At 40.3% G+C, this 26,310-nt stretch overlaps 1 protein-coding gene across 2 annotated transcripts; it reads left to right on the top strand.

The window, feature by feature from the left end:
• The first annotated feature begins 11,307 nt into the window (after positions 1 to 11,307).
• Positions 11,308 to 25,503, top strand: LOC116662266. 2 transcript variants are annotated; one of them, XR_004318305.1, is made up of 2 exons: positions 11,308 to 12,205; positions 25,274 to 25,503. XR_004318305.1 is itself a non-coding variant. In XM_032476106.1 (2 exons), the coding sequence occupies exons 1-2, from the start codon at positions 22,091 to 22,093 to the stop codon at positions 25,284 to 25,286; spliced, it is 2,226 nt and encodes a 741-aa protein (XP_032331997.1). In that variant the 5' UTR covers positions 21,598 to 22,090; the 3' UTR covers positions 25,287 to 25,503. The 2 variants fall into 2 exon arrangements, 1 of the variants encoding a protein (XP_032331997.1); XM_032476106.1 differs by lacking the exon at positions 11,308 to 12,205 and adding an exon at positions 21,598 to 24,303.
• Positions 25,504 to 26,310: the final 807 nt, after the last annotated feature.

Here is a 26,310-nt window from a genome sequence, read left to right as displayed (position 1 = left end):
TGTTACCATTTTATTTGTCACTGGGTGTCAGACTATTGTTGCAGAATAGAATATTACATGAGTGTGGCCAAGGTTAAAAGGTAGATAAGTGTCACCTAGGAAAGCAACCCGTGCATGATTCATGGTCACTCAGAACAGGCTCAAGCCGTATAGCACTTACAGCAAGAGGAGAGAGAGATTGTGCACAAGATCTGGTTCCTTGCAGTATGTCGGTCCTCATGGCCAGTGGGGCCATTCTGCAGCCAGCATGGGCACTATGACTGCATGCATAGTGGAAGGAAACGTTCCATTGTAAGGGCTGAAATACAGAAAGCTGGGCCCTGAGGGCCATTGACAGTGCATAAGCAGAACAAAGGGGTGTATATCAAGCCCAGAACAGGTGAAAATATTTCCTCACGAGGTGATGAGCCTAGCACAGGCGGTGAGGGCCCCTTATCTCCCAGCGAGGAAATGTTCCATGCCCAAGACCCATTCTTATGCAGCAGATCAGGCCTCAACAGACTGTGTCCAATTGCCTTTCCCAGCAAGTACATTGCCTCATTTTCAAGTTTAAATTTGCGTTTCACTCCTGGGATAAATTCCCCATAGTCACAGTAAATAATCATTTGTATATGTTGCTGGATTCATATTGCTAATATTTTGTTGGTAATTTTTGTGTCTGTATTTGTAGGGAATTTTGATTCTTGTTATAAGCTTTGTCTTTAGTGTCAGGATAATCCTGGCCTCACAGTAAGGGTTAGGAAGTGTTTCTTCCTTATCTAGTTTTTGGAAGAGTTTTTAAAAGATTGATATTGTCTTCCTGAAATATAGAGTAGACCAGTGAATTCATCTGATCCTGGGCTTTTCCTTGTGAGTGTTTGTTTGTTTTTTTTTGATTAGTAAATCAATCCCTTGTTACAAGTCTATTCAGGTTTTCTATTGATTTTTTTAGTCAATTCTGTTGTTTTGTGTCTTTTCAGTAATCACATTTCATATAGATTATCTAATTTGTTGGCGTAGACTTTTCCATAGTACTCCCTTATAATCCTTTTTAATTTGGTAGCATTGGTAGTGTTAAAAAACAATATTCAACTGAGTAAATTTTAAAGATCTTATTGGCTTTATTCAGTGATTTTATGAATGTGGCATCATCCAGTCTAGCAGATAGAAAGGAGCTCTGAGGAGCTGTACAGAGTGAAAGATTTTTATAGGCAGAAGGGAGCCGGAATAGGGAGGTTATACTAGCAAAAAGTGCAAGGGTTGTGGCAAGGTCACTTTTTTTAGGGGATGGCACAGGTCTAGCAAGATTACTTAAGTAGTTCTGATTAAGTGATTCCTGACTGACTGATTTAAGATTACATTTCTGGGAGAGCTGAAACTGTAATTAAGTTAAATCTCAGTCTGGTGACCTGAGACTTAGCATAAGTGACTCTATGTGGGGCCTATTGTCTTATTTTTAACAATTGTGATGTCACCTCTTACATTCCTCATATTTTTAATTTAACTCTTCTCAGTTCTTCCCCTGGTTGATCTAGGTAAGTATTTGTAGTATTTTTTATTTTTTAGAGGCAAAAATATTTAATAATTGATTCACTCTATTTTTTCTTTATTTTTTATTGCAGTATAGTTGATTTACAATATTGTGTTAGTTTCAGGTGTACAGCATAACAGTGATTCAGTATTTTTTGGATTATACTCCATTATAGGTTATTACAAGATAATAGGTATAATTCCCTGTCCTATACAGTATATCCTTGTTGCTTATCTATTTTATATATACTAGTTTGTCTCTGTTAATACCATACCCCTAGTTTGTCACTCCCCTCTTTCCTCTCCCCTTTGGTAGCCACAAGTTTGTTTTTGATATTTGTGAGTCTGTTTCTGTTTTGCATATACATTCACTTGTATTATTTTTTTTAATTCCACATATAAGTGATACACAATATTTGTCTTTGACATTTCACTAAGCATATTATCTAGGTCCATCAACATTGCTGCAAAAGGCAGTATTTCATTCTTATTTATGGCTGAGTAATATTCCATTGTGTGTGTGCACGTGTGTGTGTGATATCACATCTTTGTTTAGTAAAAATGGAGACTTTATTAGGAGGCAACAGATTATCTTCTGGAATCCAGGTGCCAGGAGTACAGCTCAGCCCCATGCGTTCATCGTGAAGTCAGCTTACTTTCTGGTGACAAGTGGTCCCTCATGTTGCTTCTTTCTGAAGTCCCTGCTACTCTTTTCTCTTGATACAAGTGGAGAAGAATGGCTGTTCCATAGCTCTGAGTTTACATGTCTAGTTTCACTAGAGTTGGACTAGGGTCCCTTGTTTGTATTTCCAAGGGAAGGAGAATGTGGTTGGCCCAGCAAGGGTCAGCATTTTCCCCTGGTCCATTTGCCTTGGTCACAGTGGGCTTGGGGCACGGGATGCCCCCTAAAGTGTATACCATATCTTCTTTTTTTGTATTTTTTTTAATTGAAGTATAGCCGGTTTACAATATTGTGTCAGGTTCTGGTGTACAGCATAATGTTTCAGTCATACATATACATAAATATATTCCTTTTCATATTCTTTTTCATTATAGGTTACTACAAGATAATGGATATAGTTCCCTGTGCTATACAGTAGAAACTTGTTTATCTATTTTGTGTATAGTAGTTAGTATCTGCAAATCTCAAACTCTCAATATATCCCTTCCCACTCCCACTCCCCCTTGGTAACCATAAGTTTGTTTTCTATGCCTGTGAGTCTGTTTCTGTTTTGTAAATAAGCTCATTTGTGTCTTTTTTTTTAAATTCTAGACTTAAGTGATATCATATGGCATTTTTCTTTTTCTTTCTGGTTTACTTCACTTAGAATGATGATCTCCAGATCCACCCATGTTGCTGCAAAAAAAAATGGCATTATTTTATTCTTTTTTATGGCTGAGTAGTATTCTATTGTATAAAGATACCACAACTTCTTTATCCAGTCATCTGTTGATGGACATTTACGTTGTTTCCATGTCTTCCCTGTTGTAAAAAGTGCTGCTATGAACATTGGGGTGCATGTGTCTTTTTGAATTCGTGTTTTCATTTTTTCCAGATATATACGCAGGAGTGGAATTCTTAGAACATATGGTACTTCTATTTTTAGTTTTTAAAGGAACTTCCGTACTGTTTTCCACAGTGGCTGCACCAATTTACATTCCCACCAACAATGTACAAGGGCTCCCTTTTCTCCTCACCCTCTCCAGCATTTATTTGTAGATATTTTGATGATGGCTATTCTGACATGTGTGAAGTGATACCTCACTGCAGTTTTGATTTGCATTTCTCTAATAATTAGCAATATTGAGCCTCTTTTCACAAGCCTGTTGGCCATCTATATGTCTTCTTTGGAAAAGTGTCTATTTAAGTCTTCTGCCCATTTTTTGATTGGGTTGTTTGTTTTCGTTTTTGTTTTTGTTTTGATATTGAGCTGTTTGTATATTTTTTAAATCAAGCCCTTGTCGGTCACATCATTTGCAATTATTTTCTCCCAGTCTGTAGGTTGCCTTTAATTTTGTTTATGGTTTCCTTTGCTGTGCAAAAGGTTTTAAGTTTAATTAGGTCCCGTTTGTTTATTTTTGCTTTCATTTCCATTACTTTAAGAGACAGATCCCAAAAAATATTACTGTGATTTATGTCAAGGAGTGTTCTGCCTATGTTCTCTTCTAAGAGTTATACCCAGTAGCCATCACTTCCCTATTGTGGGTGGAATCTGATCCTAAATTGCTGGAGCAGAAGCCTTGAGGGTCAAGCCGAACTAATTTTGTTCTCTTTAAGTACGTGTTTTTCCTCTCTCTGCACCAGAAACCTTGCCCCAGAGTCGGGGAGTGCTCAAGCAAGTGCAGCCTTTGCAGACAGAAGTCTAGTGCCTTGCCTGTGCAGGTGCCCATGACTCTGGTCTGACACAGCCTTGGGTTCAAGTCAACTGATCACTGCTCCCAGCCTCTGTCCCCTCCTCACCCCACGTTGTGAAACCACTGGTCAGGGCAGGCAGTGCCTGTGTGGACTCTCAGCATGTAACAACGGGCGAGCTGTGGCAGAGTGACTGCTGTCAGTGATCTGGGCTGCTTCTGAGGCACTGCTTGGGTAAGCTCTAACAGTGGCCTCTACTGTCCCACTTAGGCTCCACCCTGGGACTGGGTCACCTCTGCATCCCATGGTTGAGTCTTATCCCCAGTCATGGCCACCCCAGACCCAGTGCCATACTGTTGTAACCAAGAAGGACCCTATTGTCATCGTCGGTGACCATCTGACATCTGCAATGGTGTTTGTAACTGCTTGATTTTATAGTGGCTTAAAGGATTTTTCTCATTCTCTTGCTGACCAGGATTAGGCTAGAGAGGAGGGAGGCTTGGGTGGTCTGCCCAACCCCCTTGTGGTGCTGCTTGAAGGCATGATGCTCAGTGCCCTGCTCCTGCCTCCCACCCCACCCTCCCCCGCCCTGCTTTTGACCCCAGTGCCCTCCTCTTGACCCCAACATCTCAAAAACAGCAGTTGGGTGTTTTGTGTACCTTGTTGTTCATAACTCACTCCAAATGCACACGTCTGCAGTTGTTTTTGATCCCCTTGTGGTTTCCATGTATCTTGTTTTTTGAGCTGCAGGCTTCAGCCTGGAACAGGATGTCCCAGGCCTCAGCCTGCTTAAAAGGATAAAAGCATTTATCAACCTGACTTTAAACTGCACAAGTTTTTTTCTAGCGCTCTTTTCCATGGACCCCCTTCCTATGCATCCTTTGTTCTAGGTACAAGAATATTAAGGGGAGAGGGGTACAGCTCAAGTGGTAGAGCACATGCTTAGCATACACAAGGTCCTGGGCTCAATCCCAGTACCTCCTCCAAAACTAAATAAACAAGTAAACTTAACTATCTCCCCCTCAAAATTAAAAAATAATAATATTAAGAGAGTCCCAAAGCCAGAGGTGAACTTCATAGTGAAGGGGATTGCTGCATCTATAAAAACAAGAACAACTTTGCAACAGTTTGCTACCCTGTATGCGATCTCTATGGAAATTATCTCCACCCCTCAAACTCTTGAACTTTTTACTATAAAACCCCCTGCCTTCTCTCAATAGCAGGCTCACAGTCCTAGAGGCATTAGTCCACTGTGACCTCCTTTGCCTGGCAAAGAAATAAAGCTGCCTTTTCTACTTCATCCAAAACTCTGTCCTCAAGTCTCAATTCAGTAAGTGGGGTACGGAGGCCGTGCTTCAGCAGCACTGTGATGTGGAGTGAGCAGAGTGTTTGCTTGGCTTGGGTGGAGCTTGTGGTAAAGAGATCACAGGACAATGGGCAGGAGCTAGGGCAGACCTCTCCACCCGGTCTGGGGGCAAGCCAATGCACATGTGCTCTTCACCAGCAGAGTCCAGGCTTCCTACAGCCTTTCTATCTTTCCCAGCAATCTTCCAACCAGTCAAGGAGGGTTGTCCTCTTTGTGTAGGACCCCAGGACTGGGGTATCCAATCTTGGCTCAAGTCACTATCTTCCCACGGCAGGTGTCTGCCCATGTAATCTCCCTTTACCTGATCACTTCTCTTCCCTTCCTACCCAGTTATGCCTGTATCTTCTTACAATCCTGTTCGTACAGGAATCCTTCTGCCATTTTCCAGTTAGTTTTCTAGAATATTTTTATGATATAGATATGCAACTAAATACTGCCTTTTAAAAGCCTCTAAAGAGAAAGAAAATATAAAAAGTACATGTGAGTAGCAAAAAAGCAAATATAGCAAAAATCTATACTAGAAATAGTAGAATTCATGATAAATAGCTTTCAAAGGAACTTAGAAGGATATTTTTCTCTAACGAAACCTAAAGAATAATAACATTAATAACAAGGACACAAATGAAATAATTATTATTTTGATTTCTTGAATATGTGTAAGCACATTCGACTGTCTTTTATGACTGGATTACCGCATTCTTTTGCTTTTTATTTTGTAGTTGGCTTTATTCCTTTGATAACTATGTAAGTTTAAAAAGCTAAAGATCTAATCTGTTCTTAGAAACAATAATTAGTACATATATGAAAACTAAAAAAATGTGCAGTATACTGTTTGTATGTATTTACATGCAATAATATAATGTGTAATGTGCAGTCAAACTGTAATAATTCTACATAATAAAACAGGAAAAAAATTAAAAATAAAGAAATTAACTCGTCATCATAAACACTTAAGCACATGAAAACACACTTTGGGAATTTATAAACAAAAGTAGGGTAGAACTACCTGGGAATAAGCAAATCCAAATGGAAATTCTACAAGTAAAAGAAGCACTTGGTGAAATTAAGAAGTGAGTTAGAGAATTAGTTCTGGAATGGTGGAGTAAAGACCTCTGAAAATCTGTTCCTTCATAAACGCAATGAGAACACTGAAAAAAATTTGTCAAAATCAACTTCCCAGAACTCTGGAAATTAATGAAAGACTTTCAATCATCCAAAGAGTATTTATTCCAAAACTGACTGCATTCTTCTATGAACAATAAGTTTTGTAGCATTTTAATTTGGCCCAATTTGAATTGCTTTACCCTAGATCTATGGTGGTATTGAACACCAACAGTTTTGCAATTATGTTGCCTGCAAAACCTGCAGCCTGGCAGCCAGAGGAGAGGCAGAAAAGATTTGCAGCTCCCCAACAACCTCATCCTCAGAGAACTGTGAATATTTGACCTGTCTGGAAGCTCTCTGAAAACCTCCATTCTCAGACATGACTTCATTTGTTCTCACTTAGAATCTGATTTTTCTTTACTTTCCTTTGTTTGTTTGTTTGTTTCTTTCTTTCTTTTTCTTTCTTTCTTTCTTCTTTTCTTTTTCTTTTCGTGTGTGTGTGTGTGTGTGTGTGTGTGTGTCTGTGTGTGTGTGTGTGTGAGAGAGATGAGGATGAGAGAGAGAGAGAGAGAGAGAGAGAGAGAGAGGACTGGTTTATCCTAAGGGCATTTGAAAAAAAACATTCAGCAGTAATTGTTTAATACTTTAGGTTCCAGATGTGGTGCTACTATTTAGAGCTAACAAGAAGCTACTCAAAAACTTAAGTGAAAACCTGGGAAAGGAAATGTCCATAGAATACTCTGAAATGTTCCAATGTATAACTGAGATCCAGAAGGCCACGGGCATGTGTAAAACTGTGTGCATGCTCAGAAAATACCTGAGAAGACCTAGTTCTCACCTCTAGCTGACAACGAAGCTCTGCACAAGCAGAAACTGAAAGGTTAGGCAGAGTTGCAAACTGCCTACCTGAGCATTGAAAGCATCCCAAAACATACACAACAAAGCACCTTCATTAAGGCTGGAAGATTTATAGGTTCAAAGTATTTGACAAAATATCTTTCCAAACATTAACTGATTATAAAGCTGTTAGAGAAAAGAATTCAGTGGCCACAGATGACAAAATATCCAGGCTTTAATAAATTATTTTGGCAAAGTGACTCTATAATCAAACAAAAACAAGAATAGGAACAAACAACAACAATCTGGGGAAGAAGGCATAATCTGCTTTCTGAAGTTGCCACAATGTATAATTTTAAAAGTCTAACTTAAGGAAAAAACAATCAAAACAACAAAACTATAAAGCATGCAAAGAACCAAGAAATTATGGCTCATGAAAGTAGGGAAAAACAATCAATATAAACCAATAGCATCCAAGTAAGATGCGCTCATAGAAAGACAGAGCTAGGCATCATATAATCAAACTATCAAAGCCCAAGACAAAGGGAAAATCTTGAAAGCAACAAGAGAAAAGCAACTCATCACATGTAAGAGAGACTTACTTCTCATCAACAACCAGGAACACCCAGAGGCAGTGTGACTGATGTATTCCATGTATTGAAAGAAAAAGACTGTCAGTGAAGAATTCTATATATAGAAAAACTATCCTTCAAAATTAAAGAAGAATTAAGACTTTCATGGATAAACAAAAACTTAGAAATTCTGTCACTAACAGATCTGTCCCACAAACAATATTAAAGGGAAGCTTTCCGGCTGAAATGAAAACATGTTAAAGAGTAACCCTAATTTACATAAAGAGATAAAAGGCACCAACAAATGTAACTAGACAGGTAAATATAAAGACAGGGCATATGAAGATTTTTGTTTGTTTCTCTTTTCTTTTCTCATATGATTCAAGGGACACATAGAAAAAATAATAATGAAATTATGAAACTGCATTGATGAACTTATAATGTGTAAAGATATAATTTGTATAATAATGGCCTTAAGAAAGAAGGAGAAAATGCTATAGTTACAGAGCTTTTGTTTACTCTTGAAATTAAGTTGGTATTACTCCATCTTAGAATGTTTTAAGCTAAAATGTTATGATCCCTAAGGCAACCACTAAGAAAGTAAATAAAAAATATAGTAAAATTGACTATAAATCAATTAAATTATATAATAAAAATACTTGTTTACCAAAAAAGGAATAATAAATGGACAAAAGACATAAAACATAAGGAAAAGAAATAGCCAAATGGTAAAAATAAGTCCTACCTTATCATTAGTTACATTTAATATAAATGGACTAAATCTTCCAATGAAAAGTTAAATATTTATAGAGTATATTTAAAAAGCCATAATTAAATGATGTGCTGTACACAAAGGATGCCCTTTAGATTCAAAATAGGTTAAAAGTAAAAGGACTGAAAAATTTATAATCATTAGTAATGATTAAAAGGCCAATTCATAGAAAAGATATAACGATTATAAATACAAGTGCACCTAACAAGAGAGTACCCTAAATACATGAAATAAAAACTGACACAGTTTAAGGGAGAAATACACAATTCAACAATGATAGTTGGAGATTTCAACAACCCACTTTCACAAATGAATAGAACAGCTAGGCAGAAGATCATCTGGAAACTAGAAGACCTGAACAACCCTATAATCCAGTGAGATCTAACAGATACCTATAGGACACTCTACTCAACAGCAGAATATACATTCTTCTCCAATGGACATGGAATATTCTCCAGTATAGACCTTATATTAGGCCATAAAATAAGCCTTCATAAACTTGAAAGTTTTTCATTCATACAAACTATGGGTTCTAAACAGTAGAATGCTAATGCACATGTTAAGAAAATAAGGTTGAAGAGAGTGTAAGTATTCATTTACATCCCTTTGTAGAGAAAGGGTGTGAAATGATATCAAGTTGTATGATAAAGGCAAATTATAGAATGGCCTATATTGAACAATCTCATTCTTGGGGGGGGGGGGAACACAGCAAAACTGATTTTAAAAATCATGACAACATTTGTATATGTCCTCTCTATTTGTCTCTATTAAGTTTGGTGGCACTTTCTGGGTACTCAGAAAGACTGCACACATACACTGTGGCTGAATTTGACTGATGATGATTTCAGTGCCACACTGAAATGCATACTCACGTTTTGGTTTTGACACATCTCTAACGTGTCTGTGTGTGTGTTACGTGTGTTGTGCATGTATATCTATATATACACATCTGTGTGTATATACATATATATGTGTGTTTAACTTCATCTCTTTATATATATGTGTGTGTGTGTATGTGTGTGTTTACATGTATTTATATCCACATGTTTGTATTTATTTATATGCATGACTCTGTGTGTGTGGAGAGAAAGATTGAGAGATCAGAGAATGGTATTTTATTTTTATTTTAGTTTGTAACCAACAGCCATTACTTCAGGTGGTATGTTTCTAATAACTGTTTTACTGTATTTTTCTGCTGATTCCAATTCTTGCATCATCTTGGCATTTGCCTCTGTTGTTTGAGTTTTCCCTTGGGACTTTTTGACATTTTCCTGGTTCTTCATATTTTATCAATTAATTTTAAGTATATCCTGGACATTTTAATATTACATTGTTAGACATTGTATCTGGCTTAAATACTATGGAGAACTTATTTTGTTTTTTGTTTAGTTTAGTTTTGTTTTGTTTTAGGTTCAGGCCACAAATTCTTATCCTAGTTTTGTTGGCTGTAGTTGCAGTCTCAGTTCACATTTCAAAGCCTCTGCAGTGCTATTTGTATCTGGCCCATATATGTGCCACTCAGTGAAGAATATGGGATCTGGACAGTGGTTTACTTGTTCGATCAGTTCCTAAATCATTGAATATTGTTTTTAGCTTTGGATCCAAGCATGTGCAATTTGTTCATGAGCCCAGAACTTTATACACAATTTTATATGGTTAGGTTGGGCTCTGGTTAAATAGTTTATCCTGAGGGCAAACATTGTTAAGAAGAACAGAGTGCTCTGGCATATTTCAAAATGATTCCTTTTCCCCTCTCCTGCTGGAAGGATGAAAAGTTTTTACTATGACGTATCTACCGTGAGAATCTGGTTAGGCTTCTGGAGGTAAAAATCACAAAAAAGTGGGGAATCCCTATGACTGGGTCCCCCTGGAGTTTTTAACTCTCAGACTTGTTCACACTGAGCCTCCAGCAATTCATCAATTAGAGTTCAGATTTTCCTGGTTCCTGTGGAGGTTTCCTTTTTTTTAACCACTTTTAAAACTTGAAGTATAGTTAATTTACAATGTTGAATAGTTTCAGGTGTACGGCAAAGTGATTCAGTTATACCTGTGTGTGTGTGTGTGTGTGTGTGTATTCTTTTTCAGATTCTTTTCCATTATAGGTTATTATAAGATATTGAATATAGTTCCCTGTGCTATATAGTAGGTCCTGGCTGTCTATCTGTTTTATATATAGTAGTGTGTATATGTTAATCTCAAACTCCTAATTTATCCCTCCCCTTCCTGCTTTCCCCTTTGGTAACCGTAAGATTGTTTTGTGTGTCTATAAGACTGTTTCTGTTTTGCACATAAGTTCAGTTGTATCATTTTTTTAGATTCCACATATAAGTGATATTGTATAACATTTGTCTTTCTCTGACTTACTTCACTTAGTATGATCATCTCTACATCCATCCATGTTGCTGCAAATGGCATTGTTTTTTCTTTTTCATGGCTGAGTAGTATTTTATTATATAAATATACCACGACTTCTTTATCTAGTCATCTATTGGTGGACATTTAGGTTGCTTCCATGTCTTGGTCATTGTAAATAGTGCTGCTATGGACATTGCAGTGCATGTATCTTTTCGAATTCGTTTTCTCCATATATATACTCAGGAGTGGGATTGCTGGGTCATATGGTAACTATTTTTAGCTTTTTAATGAACCACCATACTGTTTTCCATAGTGGCTGCACCAAACTTCATTCCCACCAGCAGTGTAGGAGGGTTCCCTTTTCTCCACACCCTCTCCAGCATTTATCATTTGGGGACATTTGAATGATGGTCATTCTGACTGGTGTGAGGTGATACCTCATTGTAGTTTTGATTTGCATTTCTCTAATAATTAGCAATTCTGAGCATCTTTTCACGTGCCTGTTGGCCATCTGTGGAGGTTTCCAATCTTGCATTTTTGCTTTGGTAAGTTGTGATTCTCTATATTCACCTCTGTCTCCCCAATTTTCAGGCAGTGGTTTGGCCTGTGACCTCGCTTCTCTATGAATCTAAGAAGAGTTGTTGATTTTTCAGCTTGTTCAGCTTTTTCCTGGTTGTTAGGATGGAGTGGCACTTCTAATCTCCTTATATGTGGAACTGGAACTGGAAAGTCACCACTGATTGACTTTTAAAAACATTAACGAATCTTGCATTCTTGGGATAATCTTTACTTTGTCATAATGTACTGTCTTTTTATGTATCACTGATCTGATTTTTGTGACTATATTCAAGAACATTCAACTGCAATTTTCAGGTTTTAAACAAATGCCTTTTTCAAATTTTGATAAACTTCATAAAACAACTTAGTTAGTAATCCCTCCTCCTTAATTTTCTGAAAATATCTGAAGAAAGGAGGTTCTTTTTGAGCACGTGAAATAATTCACCTGTGCAATGTGTGGAACTGGAGTTTTTTTTTGAGGTCTGTGAAGAGTTTTTCAAAATGTTTAACAAATATGAAGCTATTTAGGCTTTTTATTTCAGCTCTTCTCAGCTGCCCGTAACATGGGCATTCGGGTTATTTCCATTTTTTAAAATTTTTGTATGATGCTATTAGGAACATTCATATGCAAATCTTTTGTGGCCAAATGTTTTTATTTTTCTTGGACATATATCTAGGATTGGATTTGCTGTGTCTTACGTTAGATCTGTGTGCACCATTTTGAGGAACTACAAAAGTGTTCTGCAAAGCACCACACCAGTGTACATTCTAAATGCCAGGTATGAACGTTTCAATTATTCCATGTCTTCACCAGTACTTCTTATCATCCATCTTTTTTTTTCAGTCACCAGTGTGTCTGAAGTGATATCTCATTGTAGTTGTGATTTATATTACCTAAATGATTAACAATTTTGAGCATCTTTTCATGTGCTCATAGACTACTTTTATGTTTTCTTTGGAAAAATGTCTATTCAAATTATTTGCCCATTTTAATTTGGATTGTCTTTTTATTGTTTATTTGTAAGAGTTATTTATATATTCGTGATAATGGTACCTTATCAGATATATGATTTGCAAATATTTTCTCCAATTCTGTGGGTTGCCTTTTGAAGAATTAAATATTACACCTTAAGTATGATGTTAACTGTGGGTTTTTCAAAGCTGCCCTTCATTAGGTTAAAGGAGATACCTTGTAATCTTTATTTGTTGAGAGTTTTTATCATGGAAGGGTGTTGAATTATGTTAAAGGTTTTGTAAACATCTCTTAAGGTGATCATGAGGTTTTGTCTGTTATGCTATTAATATGAGGCATTGTGCTGTGTTTTACATGTTAAAGCAACGTTATAGTTCTGAGATAAAACTCCTTTGGTCATGGTGTACAATCTTTGTGTACGTTGCTGTGGTCAGGCATTATCTTGGTCTCCTTCAGGGAGAGTCCAAAACAGGTTCTGATAGTCAATAAACTCATACAGTATGGAAGACTCTCTTCTATTGTTATACAAAATCATGCATGAAGTGAATACTTTTTGAGAATGAGAAGAAAATTCATAATGAAAAAAGACAACTACCACAAACAAAAATTACAAAATACACATATTACATGAGTCCATTTATATGAAATATCCAGATTAGGCAAATCTGTACTGGCAGAAAGGAGATGAGCAGCTGCTAGGGTTTGGGGATAGGAGGGAATGGGGCATGACTGCTTATTGGGTATAGGGTTTCTTTCTGAGGTGATGAAAATGTTCTGACGCTAGAGGTGAGGATTGCACAACATCGTGAATATACTAAAAGCATTGATTTGTACATTTTAAAGTGATTAAAGCCATAAATTTTATGTTATTTTATTTTCACTTTAGTTTAAAAAAGGAGAAAAGAAAAAGAAACATGTAACTCAGTCTTAAGGGAGAAGAGACTTCTTTGGAAAAATATCTAAGTCGGGTCATAAAGAATGATTAGGGCTTAGAAGGGCAGTGGGAGCCAGAGTGGTGGATAAGATCTAGTTAGGGGAATGAAAATGGACAAAAGTCCGTTGGAAAAAAGAGAACATGGCATATTTGAAGGATTAAAAGATGAGCCATGCAGCTGCAGCAGTAAGCATGGAATGTGTTCATTTTGTGATTCATCCCAGACATCAATTTGCACTTAAACTCTGTGCCAAGCCCTATACCAAGTAGGACCTTGTAAATATTAGCTCGTTAAATTTGTACAGCAATCTGATGAGGTTGATACTATTCTTCACCTCATTTACTGATGGGGAATTTGAGAATTATTATATGAGATAGGATTTGAGATATTAAGTCCTGAGCCCAAGATGTCACACCTTGTAAGTGAACTGGGACTTTTACCCAGGCTGTCTGGTTTGAGAGTTTACACTCAACTGCTACGCCTGCCCCAAAGCACCAGGTCCTGCCTCTGCAGGGTAGCTCATACCTTGAGTTTAAAGACATGGGGGACTGGAAATTGCTTTTGTGTCGAGTTTATGTTAACAGTTTGCCTAAAGTTAAACTGAAATAATCTTTACTATATACACTCACACACACCCACACATCCCTCCAAATACATCTCTGAGTGATAGAAGTTTTTTGCCTCTACATAGTTTTTACAAATATTTTACACATCTCCCAATTCTTACAAAACTTTAAGGCTATTTTTGAGATTCTTCAGTAGAAAAACTGCCTCACCTGAGAGAGATGTTCCATCTGGGACTCAGGCAAAGGTTTTGAGTGTGCCTGAGGCTGGGATATTATCCAAATACATGGGGAAGGAAGCTTTTTACTTAACTCTGAGTTTCCCAGGTATGTGAGAAAGAAGTCATTATGTGTAGGAGTTTTTCTACCCCAAAATTAATTAAATCTGTAAATTTAATTAAAACCCACAGATTCCCTATTTATTGTATAAACACAAGTACAACTCCTAACAAAGGTCTGGATTTTTGTTCTTGCATTTTTGGAAGTGGGTGTTGCTGATGTTGTAGTCATTTCTGTGTTTATTTTGTCTCAAAAGTCATACTGTTTGAACTCTTTGTCAGGATATATGTGCTATAGGAAGAAGTAGATTCTAGGTAAAAGTTGTCTAAATATCTGAGCTCAAAATACTATACTCTGCTCTATGTTGCTAAGATTCTACCAACTCCATTTCATCTTTCCAACTGGCTCCCTCGTAAAGTCTGTCTGTAGAGATTTCCTGAGACAAGAAGCCTGGAGGAAGGAGAATCCACTATGTCTTGTCTCTGTTCCTGTTCCTCTCACTTTCACCCCAATAAAGGCAATAATAATCTTTTTAATGAATTTTAAGAAGAATTTTTTTATATGTCATATATATATTCTTTATCCTTTCATTTGTCCATGAACACTTAGGTCGTCACTATTCCTTGGCTATTGCAAATAATGCAGCAATGAGCATAAGAGAGCAGAGCAGAAATCATTTCCTCTGGATATATTCCCAGGACTGGAATTGCTGGATCATATGGTAGCTCTATTTTTAATATCTTAAGGGACTTCCATATTGTTTTCAATAATGATGGTACCAATTAGCATTCCCACCAACAGTGCAAAAGGGTTCCCCCATTTTACCACACTCTCACCAACACTTGCTACCTCTTGTCTTTTTGATAATAGCCATACTAACAGGTCTGACGTCTTAATCATGATTTTGATTGGCATTTCCCAGATGATAAGTGATGCTGAACAACTTTTCAAAGACCTGTTGGCCAGTTGTATGTTTTCTTTGGAAAAAAATGTACATTTAGATTACGTACTCTCTTATTAACTGAGTTAATTTTTTTGCTCTAGATTTGATTGAGTTCCTTAAATATTTTGGATATTAACCCCTTAACAGGTATATAATAATTTGCAAATATATTCTTCCACTCTGTACATACGTGGCCTTTTCATTTGTTGATGGTTTCTTCTGCTGTGCAGAAGCCTTTTAGTTTGATGTAGTCCACTTGTTTATTTTTGCTTTTGTGATCTTTGTTTTGGTGTCAATTCAAAAAAAAATCATTGCCAAGACCTATCTCAAAGAGCTTACCTCTATATTTTCTTCTACAAGTTTTACAGCTTCAGGCCTTATGTTTAAATCTTGACTCCATTTTGAGTTAATTTTGAGGAATAGTGTAAGATAAGGGTCCAATATCATACTTTTGCATGTGGATATCTAGTTCTCCAGCACCATTTACTGAAGAGACTATCCTTTCCCCATTGTGTGGGGCTCCCCATTGTGTGGGACTCCCCATTTGGAGCTCTTGTCAAATAGTTGAGCATATATGTGTGAGTTTATTTCTGGGCTCTCCATTTTGTTCCATCAATCTGTATGTCTGTTTTTATGCCAGTACCACACTGTTTTGATTACTATTGCTTTGGATTATAATGTAATATAAACTGCCAGAGATAAAGCACAGGATTTGGGTTGCTTGAAAAATAAACTACATCAACTGCCTTCAATAAGCTCAATGATAAAAGAATTAGGGAACATTAGAAAGGTGTGTCACAAAATAGAGACTATCACAAAGAGATATAAATTATAAATAGGGACAAAATAACAGCATATCAACATACATAAAATGAGAGTTGCAGAGGAGAGGAAGGAGAGAAAACAGAATAAAATATTTGAACAAATGATAACTCAAAACTTCCCAAATTAGAGAAAATACATGAATCTATACATCTAATAAGTTCAACAAACTCCAAGCAAGATAAACTCAGAGGGCACATCATGATCAAATTATCAAAATTGAAAGACAAAGAGTGAATCTTGAAAGCAGCAGTAGAAATGACTCCTCACATACAAGTAATCCTCAATAAGAATTTGTTCCAATTGCACTACAGAAACCACAGAGGGCAGGTGGCATTAGAATGACATAGTAAAAGTGCAGGACAAATGAACAAAAATACTCTGTCTACCAAGAAATCTATATATGGGAAAATGAAGGGGAGAGAAAGACATTTCAAGATAAGCAAAAATTGAGAGAGTACCTAACAAAGCACTGAAAGGAGTCGACACTGAAATGAAAGAACACGGAACATCTATTGAAGCCCCTGAAGAAATAAACCACAAAGGCGAAGTTAACTACACAGAGAAATGCAAAAGCCAATATTACTGCATTTTTGGTTTGTAGCTCCTCTTTTTGTTCTCATATATGATTCAAAATACAAATTATAAAGCATTAACAAGAAATCTCTGTTAATGGACATCAAATACACAAATACATCATTTGTCACAATAACCACAAAAAGGGAGGTGGCAAAGCTGGGAAGAAGAAGAAGAAGAGTTTTTGAATACTACTGAAACTACCTTGGTATCAATACAAACTTGATTATTATAAACTTAAGATATTAATTATAATCCCTGGGTTATCACCAAAAAACAAAAACAGCAACAAAAACAGAAAGCCCCCAAACAAACAAACAAACAAAAAAACCCTTAAAAATGTAAAGGAAAAAGGAATGATAAAGGAATCACTGATGAACACTAGAAAAATTCATTTAATCACAGAAAAAGGCAGCAATTGAGGAGTTAAGAACAAAAAAAGGGTGACATAGGAAAAACAAATGGCAAAATGGCAGAAAATCTCTCTTTCTCAGCAATTACTATAATACCAATGAATAAGACTGTCCAAGGAAAAGGCAGAGATTGGCAAAGGGGATTAACAAAAACATCCCCCAATTATGTTATCTGCAAGAGATTCACCTTAGATCCAAAGACACATAGGGTGAAAAAAAGAGGATGGAAAATAATATTCTATGCAAATGATACCAAAGCGAGAGCTGGGGTGGCTACACTGATATCAGATGAAATAGACTTTAAGATAACAATGGTTACATAGTCAAACAAGAGCCTTGTATATTAATAAAGGGAGTCAGTATATTAAAAAGATGCAATAATAATGTATCTATATGTCCGAAAATATATGAAACAAAAACTGACAGAATCGAATGGATAAGTACACAGTTTCTAAATAATCCTTAGAGACTTCACTACTCCATTTCCAACGAAAGATAGATACATAAACAGAAGAACAATAATGAAATTTAAAAGTCAAAGGACAACAAATAACGTAGTACACACAAGCAAACAAACTTACATGTGTTAGGAAAGCAGCACGATGGAGACAGGCAAGGTTGTTAAACTTGCTTGAAACAGGTACTTTTTTTGAAGTTGATTTACAATATTCTGTTCCTATCAGATCCCTTCCATCTATTTTATATATAGCAGAGTGTATCTATTAATCCCATATTCCTAACTAATCCATCAACCTGACATTTCCCTAAGCAACCATAAGTTAGATTTCTACGTCTGTGAGTCTGTTCCTGTTTTATAAATAAGTTCATTTCTATTATTTTTTACATCCCACATAAAAGTGACATGATATAATATTTGTCTTTTTCTGTCTGACTTCACTTACAATAATTGCTAGGTATATCCACATTGCTGCAATAGCAATATTTCATTCTTTTTTATGACTGAGTAGTATTCCTATTTATTTATTTATTTATTTATGACATCTTCTTTATCCACTAATATGTCGATGGACATGTAGGGTGTTTCCATGTCTTGGCTATTGTGAACAGTGCTGCTATGAACATTGAGGGGGGAGCTGTGCATTTTTTAGTGAGAGTTTTGGACTTCTCTGGATGTATGCCCAAAAGTAGGATTGCTGGATCATAGAATAACTCTTATTTTTAGTTTTTTAACGACCCTCTGTACTGTTTTCCATACTGGCTGCACCAACTTACATTCCCTCCAACACTGTGTGAGGGTTCCCTTTTCTCCCCACCCTCTCCAGCATTTATTATTTGCAGACTTTTTGATAGTGAACACTCTGACAGGTGTGAGGTGAAACCTCATTGTAGTGTTGATTTGCATTTCTCTAATAATTAGTGATGTTGAGCATCTTTTCATGTGCCTGTTGGCCCTCTATATGTTTTCTTTGGAAAAATGTCTATTTAGGTCTTCTGCCCATTTCTTAATTGAGTTGTCTGGTTTTTTTTTTTTTGATATTGAGCTCGAGAATGTCATTCTAAGTGCCAGAAAGAGAAAGAAAAATACTATATGTGATCGCTCATGTGGAATCTAAAAAAAAAAAAAAACAATTGAACATAAATACAAAAGAAACAGACTCACAGACATAGAATACAAACTTGCGGTTGCCAAGGGGGCGGGGGGTGGAAGGGACAGACTGGGAATTCAAAATTTGTAGATACTCACAGGCATATGCAGAATAGATAAACAAGATTATATGGTATAGCACAGGGAAATATATACAAGATCGTATGGTAGCTCACAGCAAAAAAAAAAAAATGTGACAATGATTATATGTATGTTCATGTATAACTGAAAAACTGTGATCTACACTGGAATTTGACACAACATTGTAAAATGACTATAACAACAAAAATGTTAAAAACGAGGTGTATGAACTGATTGTATATTTTGGAAATTAATCTCGTGTCGGTTGCATTATGTGCAAATGTCTTCTGCCAGTCCGTAGGTTGTCTTTTCATTTTGTTGGTTTCCTTTGCTGTGCAAAAGCTTACGAATTTGATCAGGTCTCACTTGGAACAGGCACTCTTGAGAGACAATCGGGGAGCTATTATTCATGATCCTTCCTCTGTGGTGGGGCCTCAAGCTACGCCTTTCCACAACCCTTTAGAAGGTCAACCTGGGCCTGTCCCGGGGGCTCCTTTCTGCAAGACTGCCCCACGACCTACCCCCTACCTCCCCCTTCTGACCCACCTGCAGTTCTCTTTATCTCCCATCCACCCCACTGGTGAAGGAGGGATCCCCTACCCTAATGGTGTGAGATGGCCAAGCACACGACACTGGCACCGGACAGATGTGATTGACAGCTCTTTTAGTCACACATTCACACCCGGGGTGAGGACAGGGCATGCCATGCAGCGCGGCAGGGGAGTTGTGTTCAGGAGTAGAGTGAACTGACTGGGGTGATGGGAAAGAGACTGCAGAGTAGCAAGAGAGTGGGGCGCTCCCTGGTTCCCACAAGAGGGCATGATCACCTTATTTGAAAAATTCCACTGGCTGGCAGGCAAGGAAAACCCGTTGGGCAGAGGAGCAGGTGGGGTGCAGCTAGTCTGGCTGATCGGAGAGAACCCAGCTGGGTGGGGTACTTGTCCCAAAAGAAGGAGACGTTCAGGTGAGAGCAGGGGAAATCACAGTTAGGCCAGTGGGGTATTCTGAGGCTCAAAGGCATCACAGCAGCATTGGAAATTTGAGCTCTTAATGTACACATAGGAATCCTATGTAAAGAGATCTACAGATGAAAAACAATCCCTTTCAATGCACCAGTGACCTTGTTTGCAGAATGAAAAGGCTGGCCCTAGAATTCATACGGAATTACAGGAGACCGGGAATAGCGAAGACCATCTTGAAAAAGAAAGAGAAAGCTGGAGGATTCCACTTCCCCGTGTCAAAACTTACCACAGCAACAGTAATCGAGACAGTGTGCTACTGAAATAACACGAGACATACAGATCAGTGGAATAAACTGGGAGTCCAGAAATAAACCCATATATCTATGTTCGGTTGATTTTCAGCAAGGATGTCAGATCATTAAGTGGGGAGAAAGCGGAGCCACTTCCAAAAAAAAAAAAAAAGATACTAGGACAGCAGGCTATCAAAATGAGTAAAGTTGGACACCTACAATCACTCCATATACAAAAATGAACTCTAAATGAGCAAAGATCGAGCTGTAAGAGCTACACCCATAATACTCTTAGAAAAAATGTATTCGTTTGCTGGGGCCGCCATCACAAAATACCACAGACTGGGTGGCTTAAACAACCCAAATTTAGTTTCTCACGGTTCTGGAGACGAGAAGTCCAAGAACAAGATGTCAGCAAGTTTGGTTTCTTCTCAGGGCTCTCTTCTTGGCTTGCAGCTGGCCGCCTTCTCCCTGCATCCTTACATGATCTTTCCTCTAGTGTATGTGCAGCTCTGCTGTGTTTTCCTGTGTCCAAACGTACTTCCCTTTTTAGGACACCAGTCAGATTGGCTAGGGTCCAACCATATGACCTCCGTTGACCTTAATTACCTCTTTAAAGGTCCTGTCAACAAACACAGTCACATCCTGAGATGATGCAGATTAGGTATTCAACATATGAATACGGGAGTACAGGATTCAGTCCTTCAGAAGGGGTAAATATTCATGACCTTTGCTTTGGCAATGGATTCTTAGATATGATGATAAAAGCATAAGTAAACATAGAAAAGGATAAATTGGATTTCATCAGAAATAAAAACGTTTTTGCATCGAAGGACATTAACATGACAGCAAAAACACAACGTACAGAATGGAATGAAACTCTTGTGGCCGGCATATATCTAATTAGGGTCTAGGATCCAGAACACATAAAGAACACTTACAACTCAACAAGTAGCCAAGGAATCTGGTTTAAAAAATGGGTATGAATAGGATATGAATACAGATTTCTCCAACAAGATACACAGGTGTGCAATAAGGGTATGAAAATCAGCTTGACATCCTTAGTCAGTAGGGAAATGCGACCAAAGCCACCATGTGATGCCAAAGCACGCTCATAAGGATGGGTAAAACAGAAATATTTTTTAGGTGAAAAATAAAACATATTTACCAGGATGTGGAGACATTGGAACACTTATACATTACTGGTGGGACTCTAAAATGATGGAGTCACTGTGGGAAAATACCTGGCAGTTCCTCGAAAAGTTAAGTGTAGAATTACTACTCACTGCGTCTGAGTACAGCAAAACGTCTTGGACTGTTGACTGAGAAATCATTCTAGGAAGCGTGTCCTTTTAATGTCTGTCATGCTGTATTAGTCTGCTCGGGCTGCCACAACAAAATGCCATAGACTGGGCAGCGTAGACAAAACATTTATTTCCTGCAGTTCTGGAGGCTGGGCAATGCAAGGTCCGGGAGCCAGCACGGTCGAGTTCTTGGTGAGGGCCCTCATCTTGGCTTGAAGAGAGCCGACTTCTCCCTGTGCCTTCACATGGGGGTGGTGCAGGGCAGATCAAGATCTGTGGTCTCTTCCTATAAGGGCACTAATCCCAGTGTGTGGACCCCAGCCTCATGACCTCACTAAGTCTTCATTACCTGCCAAACACCCTGTCTCCAAATACCATCACATTTGGGGCGGGGGGGAGTAGGGAGTGGGGTGGGGGTAAGGGTTTAACAGTTTGAATTTCTACGGGGAGGGGGAACGGTACACAACTCGGTCCATAGCAGGTGCTTAGCTTAGCCCAGTTCTTTAAAAGAAGCCTCTCTCTCTCTGTCTCTCTCTCCCCCTCCCTCTCCATCTCCCTCTCTCTCTCTTCGTTTTATAGAGTCATGAAGTGAATGGGGGAGCACTGATGAAACACCTTTCAGCTCCTGTTTGTAATGTGTCTTCAGCTCTTCATTCTCACTACATCCGTTTCAACTTTGTATGTTCTTTTCTCAGTAGCTTTAACAACATTAAGACCTCCACGTTCTCTTTCTGTCTCCTGTGCGAGGTTTTTACCATTGCTGATACTTGATCTATCCACGTCTTTTTCCCCCTGTAAATAATTGTGTCTCCACTGGCGTGAGCCATCCCAAGGTGGAAACTGGGGAACAAATCCAGGTTTGTATACCCCAGTGCGCCACCCCATAGGGACACTGCAGTTTTGCTTGCAATGGTGGAATGAAACGGAAGGGACTTGGGTGGGCTTCAAGAGCCACCCAGGACTCGAAGGCCCCCAGGGAAGCTGAAGGCCTTGATCACTCATTGGGCCACGGGCATGTCAGTCTTCGCCTGTTGGCCAATGAGCTTAGAGCTGGTGCTGGAGGAAGTGGCTCTTTGTTGACGCTTCCAAGCTCCGCCTCCCACTGCCAGTCAGCCAGACGCTTTCCCGCCTTGGGGACTGCCGCCACCACCGGCGCGGGCGCAGTCTCCCCGGGCCGCTTCTCGGGCTGCCCTGGGGGCTTTCCTGTCCCGGGGCCCCCACAGGCGCCTTCGCAGACTCTTGTTCCCTGCGCAGCCGGCTTCTCTGCCGCCCCCGCCACCTCCAGGCGGGCCCGCTGCCAACAGCCTCCCCGCAACGGCGGTCAGCCCGGCGGCCGCCATCTTCGCCGTAGTCGTCGCTGCAGCCGGGTCGGTGTCGGCCGCGTCCCTCCTGCCATGTCTGCCACAGAGGAGCGCGGCCGGATCCCAGGTGGCCGGGACACAGCTGGTGGCTGGGCGGGCGGCGACAACAGACTCCTTGGGGTCGGTGTGTCACCTTTGGAAGGGATGGATGGAGTCCAGGGCGTCTTCAGAGCCCTTCCGGAGGATGAGGGTTGGCAGGAGGAGGTCGCCGAGGCCGCAGTGGAAGAGAACTGGGCTGTAGAGCTGGGAGAGGAGGAGGAAGACTTGGAGGAGACCGAGGAGGAGGAGGAGGAGGGGGAAGGGGAAGAGTTTGAATTCGAGTTCGAGGGCCAGGAGGAGGAGGAGTACCAGTCAGAAGAGGGGGACGAAGACGAGGAAGAGGACGAGGAGGAGGAAGAGGGGGAGACAGAAGAGGAGGAGGAGAACGGGCAGGAGGGCACAGAAGTCGTCTCGGGTGCCCGTGAGGCCCCCACCGTGCGGTTTGGGTCCCTGTTCCGCAATCTGGTCCATTCCGTTCTACCCCGCGTCCCTTCCAGCGACCGTGACCTGGTCCGGCCCCACGCAGGCCGCGTGGTGGCCCGGCGCCGCTCCTGGCAGCCCTTGGACCTTGCAGAGGGCCCCGCGCCTCCTCAGGAGGTGGAAGCCCGGGGAGAGGGACCTGTGCCCCAGGAGCGGGAGGACCTGGGAGAGGAAGCTGAGGTGTGGGGGGGCGAGGCCCTGGCTGATGCCTCCCAGTCCTGGGAGGCTGGAGCCTGTGGCCCCGAGGGCAGGGCCCAGGCTGGCGAGTGGCGGCCGAGTCCTCAGGCCCTCGCAGCCCCTGTTGGGGCGTCTGGCCCAAAGGCAGGCGGTGCTCAGCGCTTGCCTCTAGCAGTTACGCAGCGGGTCAAAGCTCTCAAAAACCTCCAGGCACGACATGCGCAAGTAGAAGCCCAATTCTATAAAGACCTTTTTGATCTCGAGAAAAAGTACGCTGCCTTCTACGAACCTCTGTTTGATAGGAGAGCTGCCATCATCAATGCAATTCATGAGCCCTCAGAAGGGGAATGTCAGTGGGCAGTAGGTGTGGCGGAAGGGGCTTGGGAAGAAATGGATGCGGAGCCTGAAGGAAAGGGGCAAATAAATGGCATACCTCACTTTTGGCTGACAGCTTTTAAAAATGTCAAGATGCTTGGTAGGATGATCCGGGGAAACGACGAACTTGCACTGGAGCACTTGACAGATGTGAAAATAAAGTTTTCTGGGGTCGAGGAACCAATGAGCTTCACCGTAGAATTTATCTTTGAGTCAAACGAATACTTTTTCAACAAAGTTCTGACGAAAACGTACCGAATGCGCTCAGACCCAGATGATTCTGATCCCTTCTTCTCCAGAGGGCCAGAGATAATCAGCAGCACAGGCTGTGAGATCTACTGGAAAGAGGGGAAAGACCTCACCATGAAAACTCTCGAGCTGCAGAAATGTGAGGGCCGTGGAAGTGTGGTACCAGCCACGGGCAAGGTGCCCAGTCGTTCCTTCTTCACCTACTTCTACCCTCCTGATTCTCCTGAGGGTAGGGTATTGGATATCGCCACTGATTATAAATTGGGCTATTTTTTCCGTGAAGTTCTGGTCCCAAAGTCCGTATTATTCTTCACGAAAGAAGCGACTGAATATCAGTGTGAAGACTCTGATGAAGAGGTCCAAGAAGCTGAAGGGCCAAGAACCGAAGAACCAGGGCGAGGACCTGAAAAGGATGTGGACCCAGCAGAGGGCAGCCCGGGAGAAGCCAGGTATCTGTGTGCAGCTCTGAGTATCACCCAGCCATTCCTGACATAGGCCTATTGTGTTATGTTTTTAACTTTTCTCCACAAAGCAAATAGTAGTAAAGGAAATTTGGCTAAAGCCCAGTTTCAGGACAGCTTAACGTTCGTAAGGCGTGTATGCTAGATAATGTAGAATGGAGTGTGTTCTGAAATGTGCTTCGCTCCCAGCTGCAGGCCCTCCGAGCGGTAGCTGTAAGACTTCTGCAGGTGGGAAACTTATCAGACCTGGTAGCCGAGAGCACTGTTTGTCTGGAACACAGTTGCCAGAGCAGGCGGCTAAAGTGACTGGAACGTGCACTAGCTGGGCCTTCATCAGTGGGCTACAGCAGTACGGCCTCTTGTGCTAACTGGGAGAAAATGCCTGTGAGAATGTGACTACTGACAAAGATGTAGCAAGTGAACACTTTCAAGTGGGAGCCCACTGACTGATTGATACCTAACTGTTCAGTTGTAAAGGTTTATATTTCATGGGACAGTCAGTCAAAAGAGAAGAACGTTAGCCTCGGTAAGACTGTTGTTCACCACTGAATTGGTGATTAAGTCAGCTTGTATCTTACCTGTCCTCTCCTTCTCTTTCTTCCTTTGCTTTTCCCTGTCCTTCTCCTCTTCCTTTTTGCAGGCATGGAAACAGAGGGTCTGGGAGTGACTGATGGATAGAGCACAGGCTAGTAAGGTGGAAAGACTGACTTATTATTTAATAAGTCTCTCAAGAAAACAACAGCAACAAAGCAGGCATTTCTGGTGGGAGAGGAGGTTGGTGTGAGGAGTGCACGATGGAAGACATGTCCAAACGTCTGCGTCGCAAGGGGGAAATGTGTTGATCTCTCTTGATGGTACAACAGGCGTGTGTAGGATTGACTGTTTTCTTAGATTTAGAAAGTCAGTGTTGCATGTTATTGGCTTGCAATTGCTAATTGTCTCTTATTTCATCCCACAGTTCTCAGGCATAGAAAGACACGATGGAGGAAGAAACAACGGAATTGTTCTTTACGGATTTGAGATTTTCTGCTTCTCAGTAGCCAGTGGGAATTCTATCAACACTGGTTTTGTTCCAGATTTCCTCATGCAAAAAGTGTTACCCACCTTCATCTGACTTTTCTCTTAAATTTTTCAGATATGTTTGACAGCATTTGCCCATGTTAAAAATAAAAGTTTGCCAGAAATGGATAAGCTGCAGAGTTCTTAGATATATAACACTGATGCAGGTCTATCCTTGTATCTTTTCTTTTTGCTTTGTGCCACCTTACTGTCACTGAAACCATGTCTTAAGTTCTTTTATTGCCGCCGCAAGTTAATTAAAATGCCAGTGTATGAACAGTTAACGTAAAGGGAGAGGTGGAGGTCTAGCCCCTACTTCCTTCTATTGAAAGAAACCGACGGATGACCAAGCTTATCCGGAGACCAGATGGTGCCGCTGGGCTGCTGTGGACCAGCGGCATCAGCGTCACCTGGGAGCTTGTGAGGAATGCAGATTCTCAGGCCCCACTCCAGAGTTACTGAATCAGACATTCTGAAGGTGGGCCGGCAATCAGAGTTTTACATGTCCTTCAGGTGACTCGAGAAGCACGCTAAAGTTTGAGCATCACTGGTTTAGAGCAGTGATGGGTGTGGGGGCCGGGGAGGACTGTGAGGGACTGAGCTTCTCCTGTGGTAAGGCCAGCACTGACCCAGCCATTTGACACTATTTTCGGTAAACTGGACGGGACAGCAAAGGCTGGAGTGGGGATGAGACTAGAGTTCTCTCAAGGGTCTGAGACACAGAAAGACCTCCAAGAGGGGCAAGGATTGGATGGTGGCAGTGGCAAAAATGGGTGAGGGAACAGACTAGTTTCAGAAGGCTAGAACCGCTACGATACCACGAATACGAAGTTTAAGAGCATGTAAAACAATCACATATTGATTATGGATACGTATATGTAGTAAAAGGCATGCGTGGGAGGGATGCATGCACGTAGTGTGTAGAGGGGCACGTAT

Source organism: Camelus ferus, chromosome X (assembly GCF_009834535.1).
Source record: "Camelus ferus isolate YT-003-E chromosome X, BCGSAC_Cfer_1.0, whole genome shotgun sequence".
In the NCBI taxonomy this organism is placed as follows: domain Eukaryota; kingdom Metazoa; phylum Chordata; class Mammalia; order Artiodactyla; family Camelidae; genus Camelus; species Camelus ferus.
The sequence above is the reverse complement of the archived record's forward strand: the minus strand, read 5'-3'. Positions and strand labels throughout refer to the sequence as shown.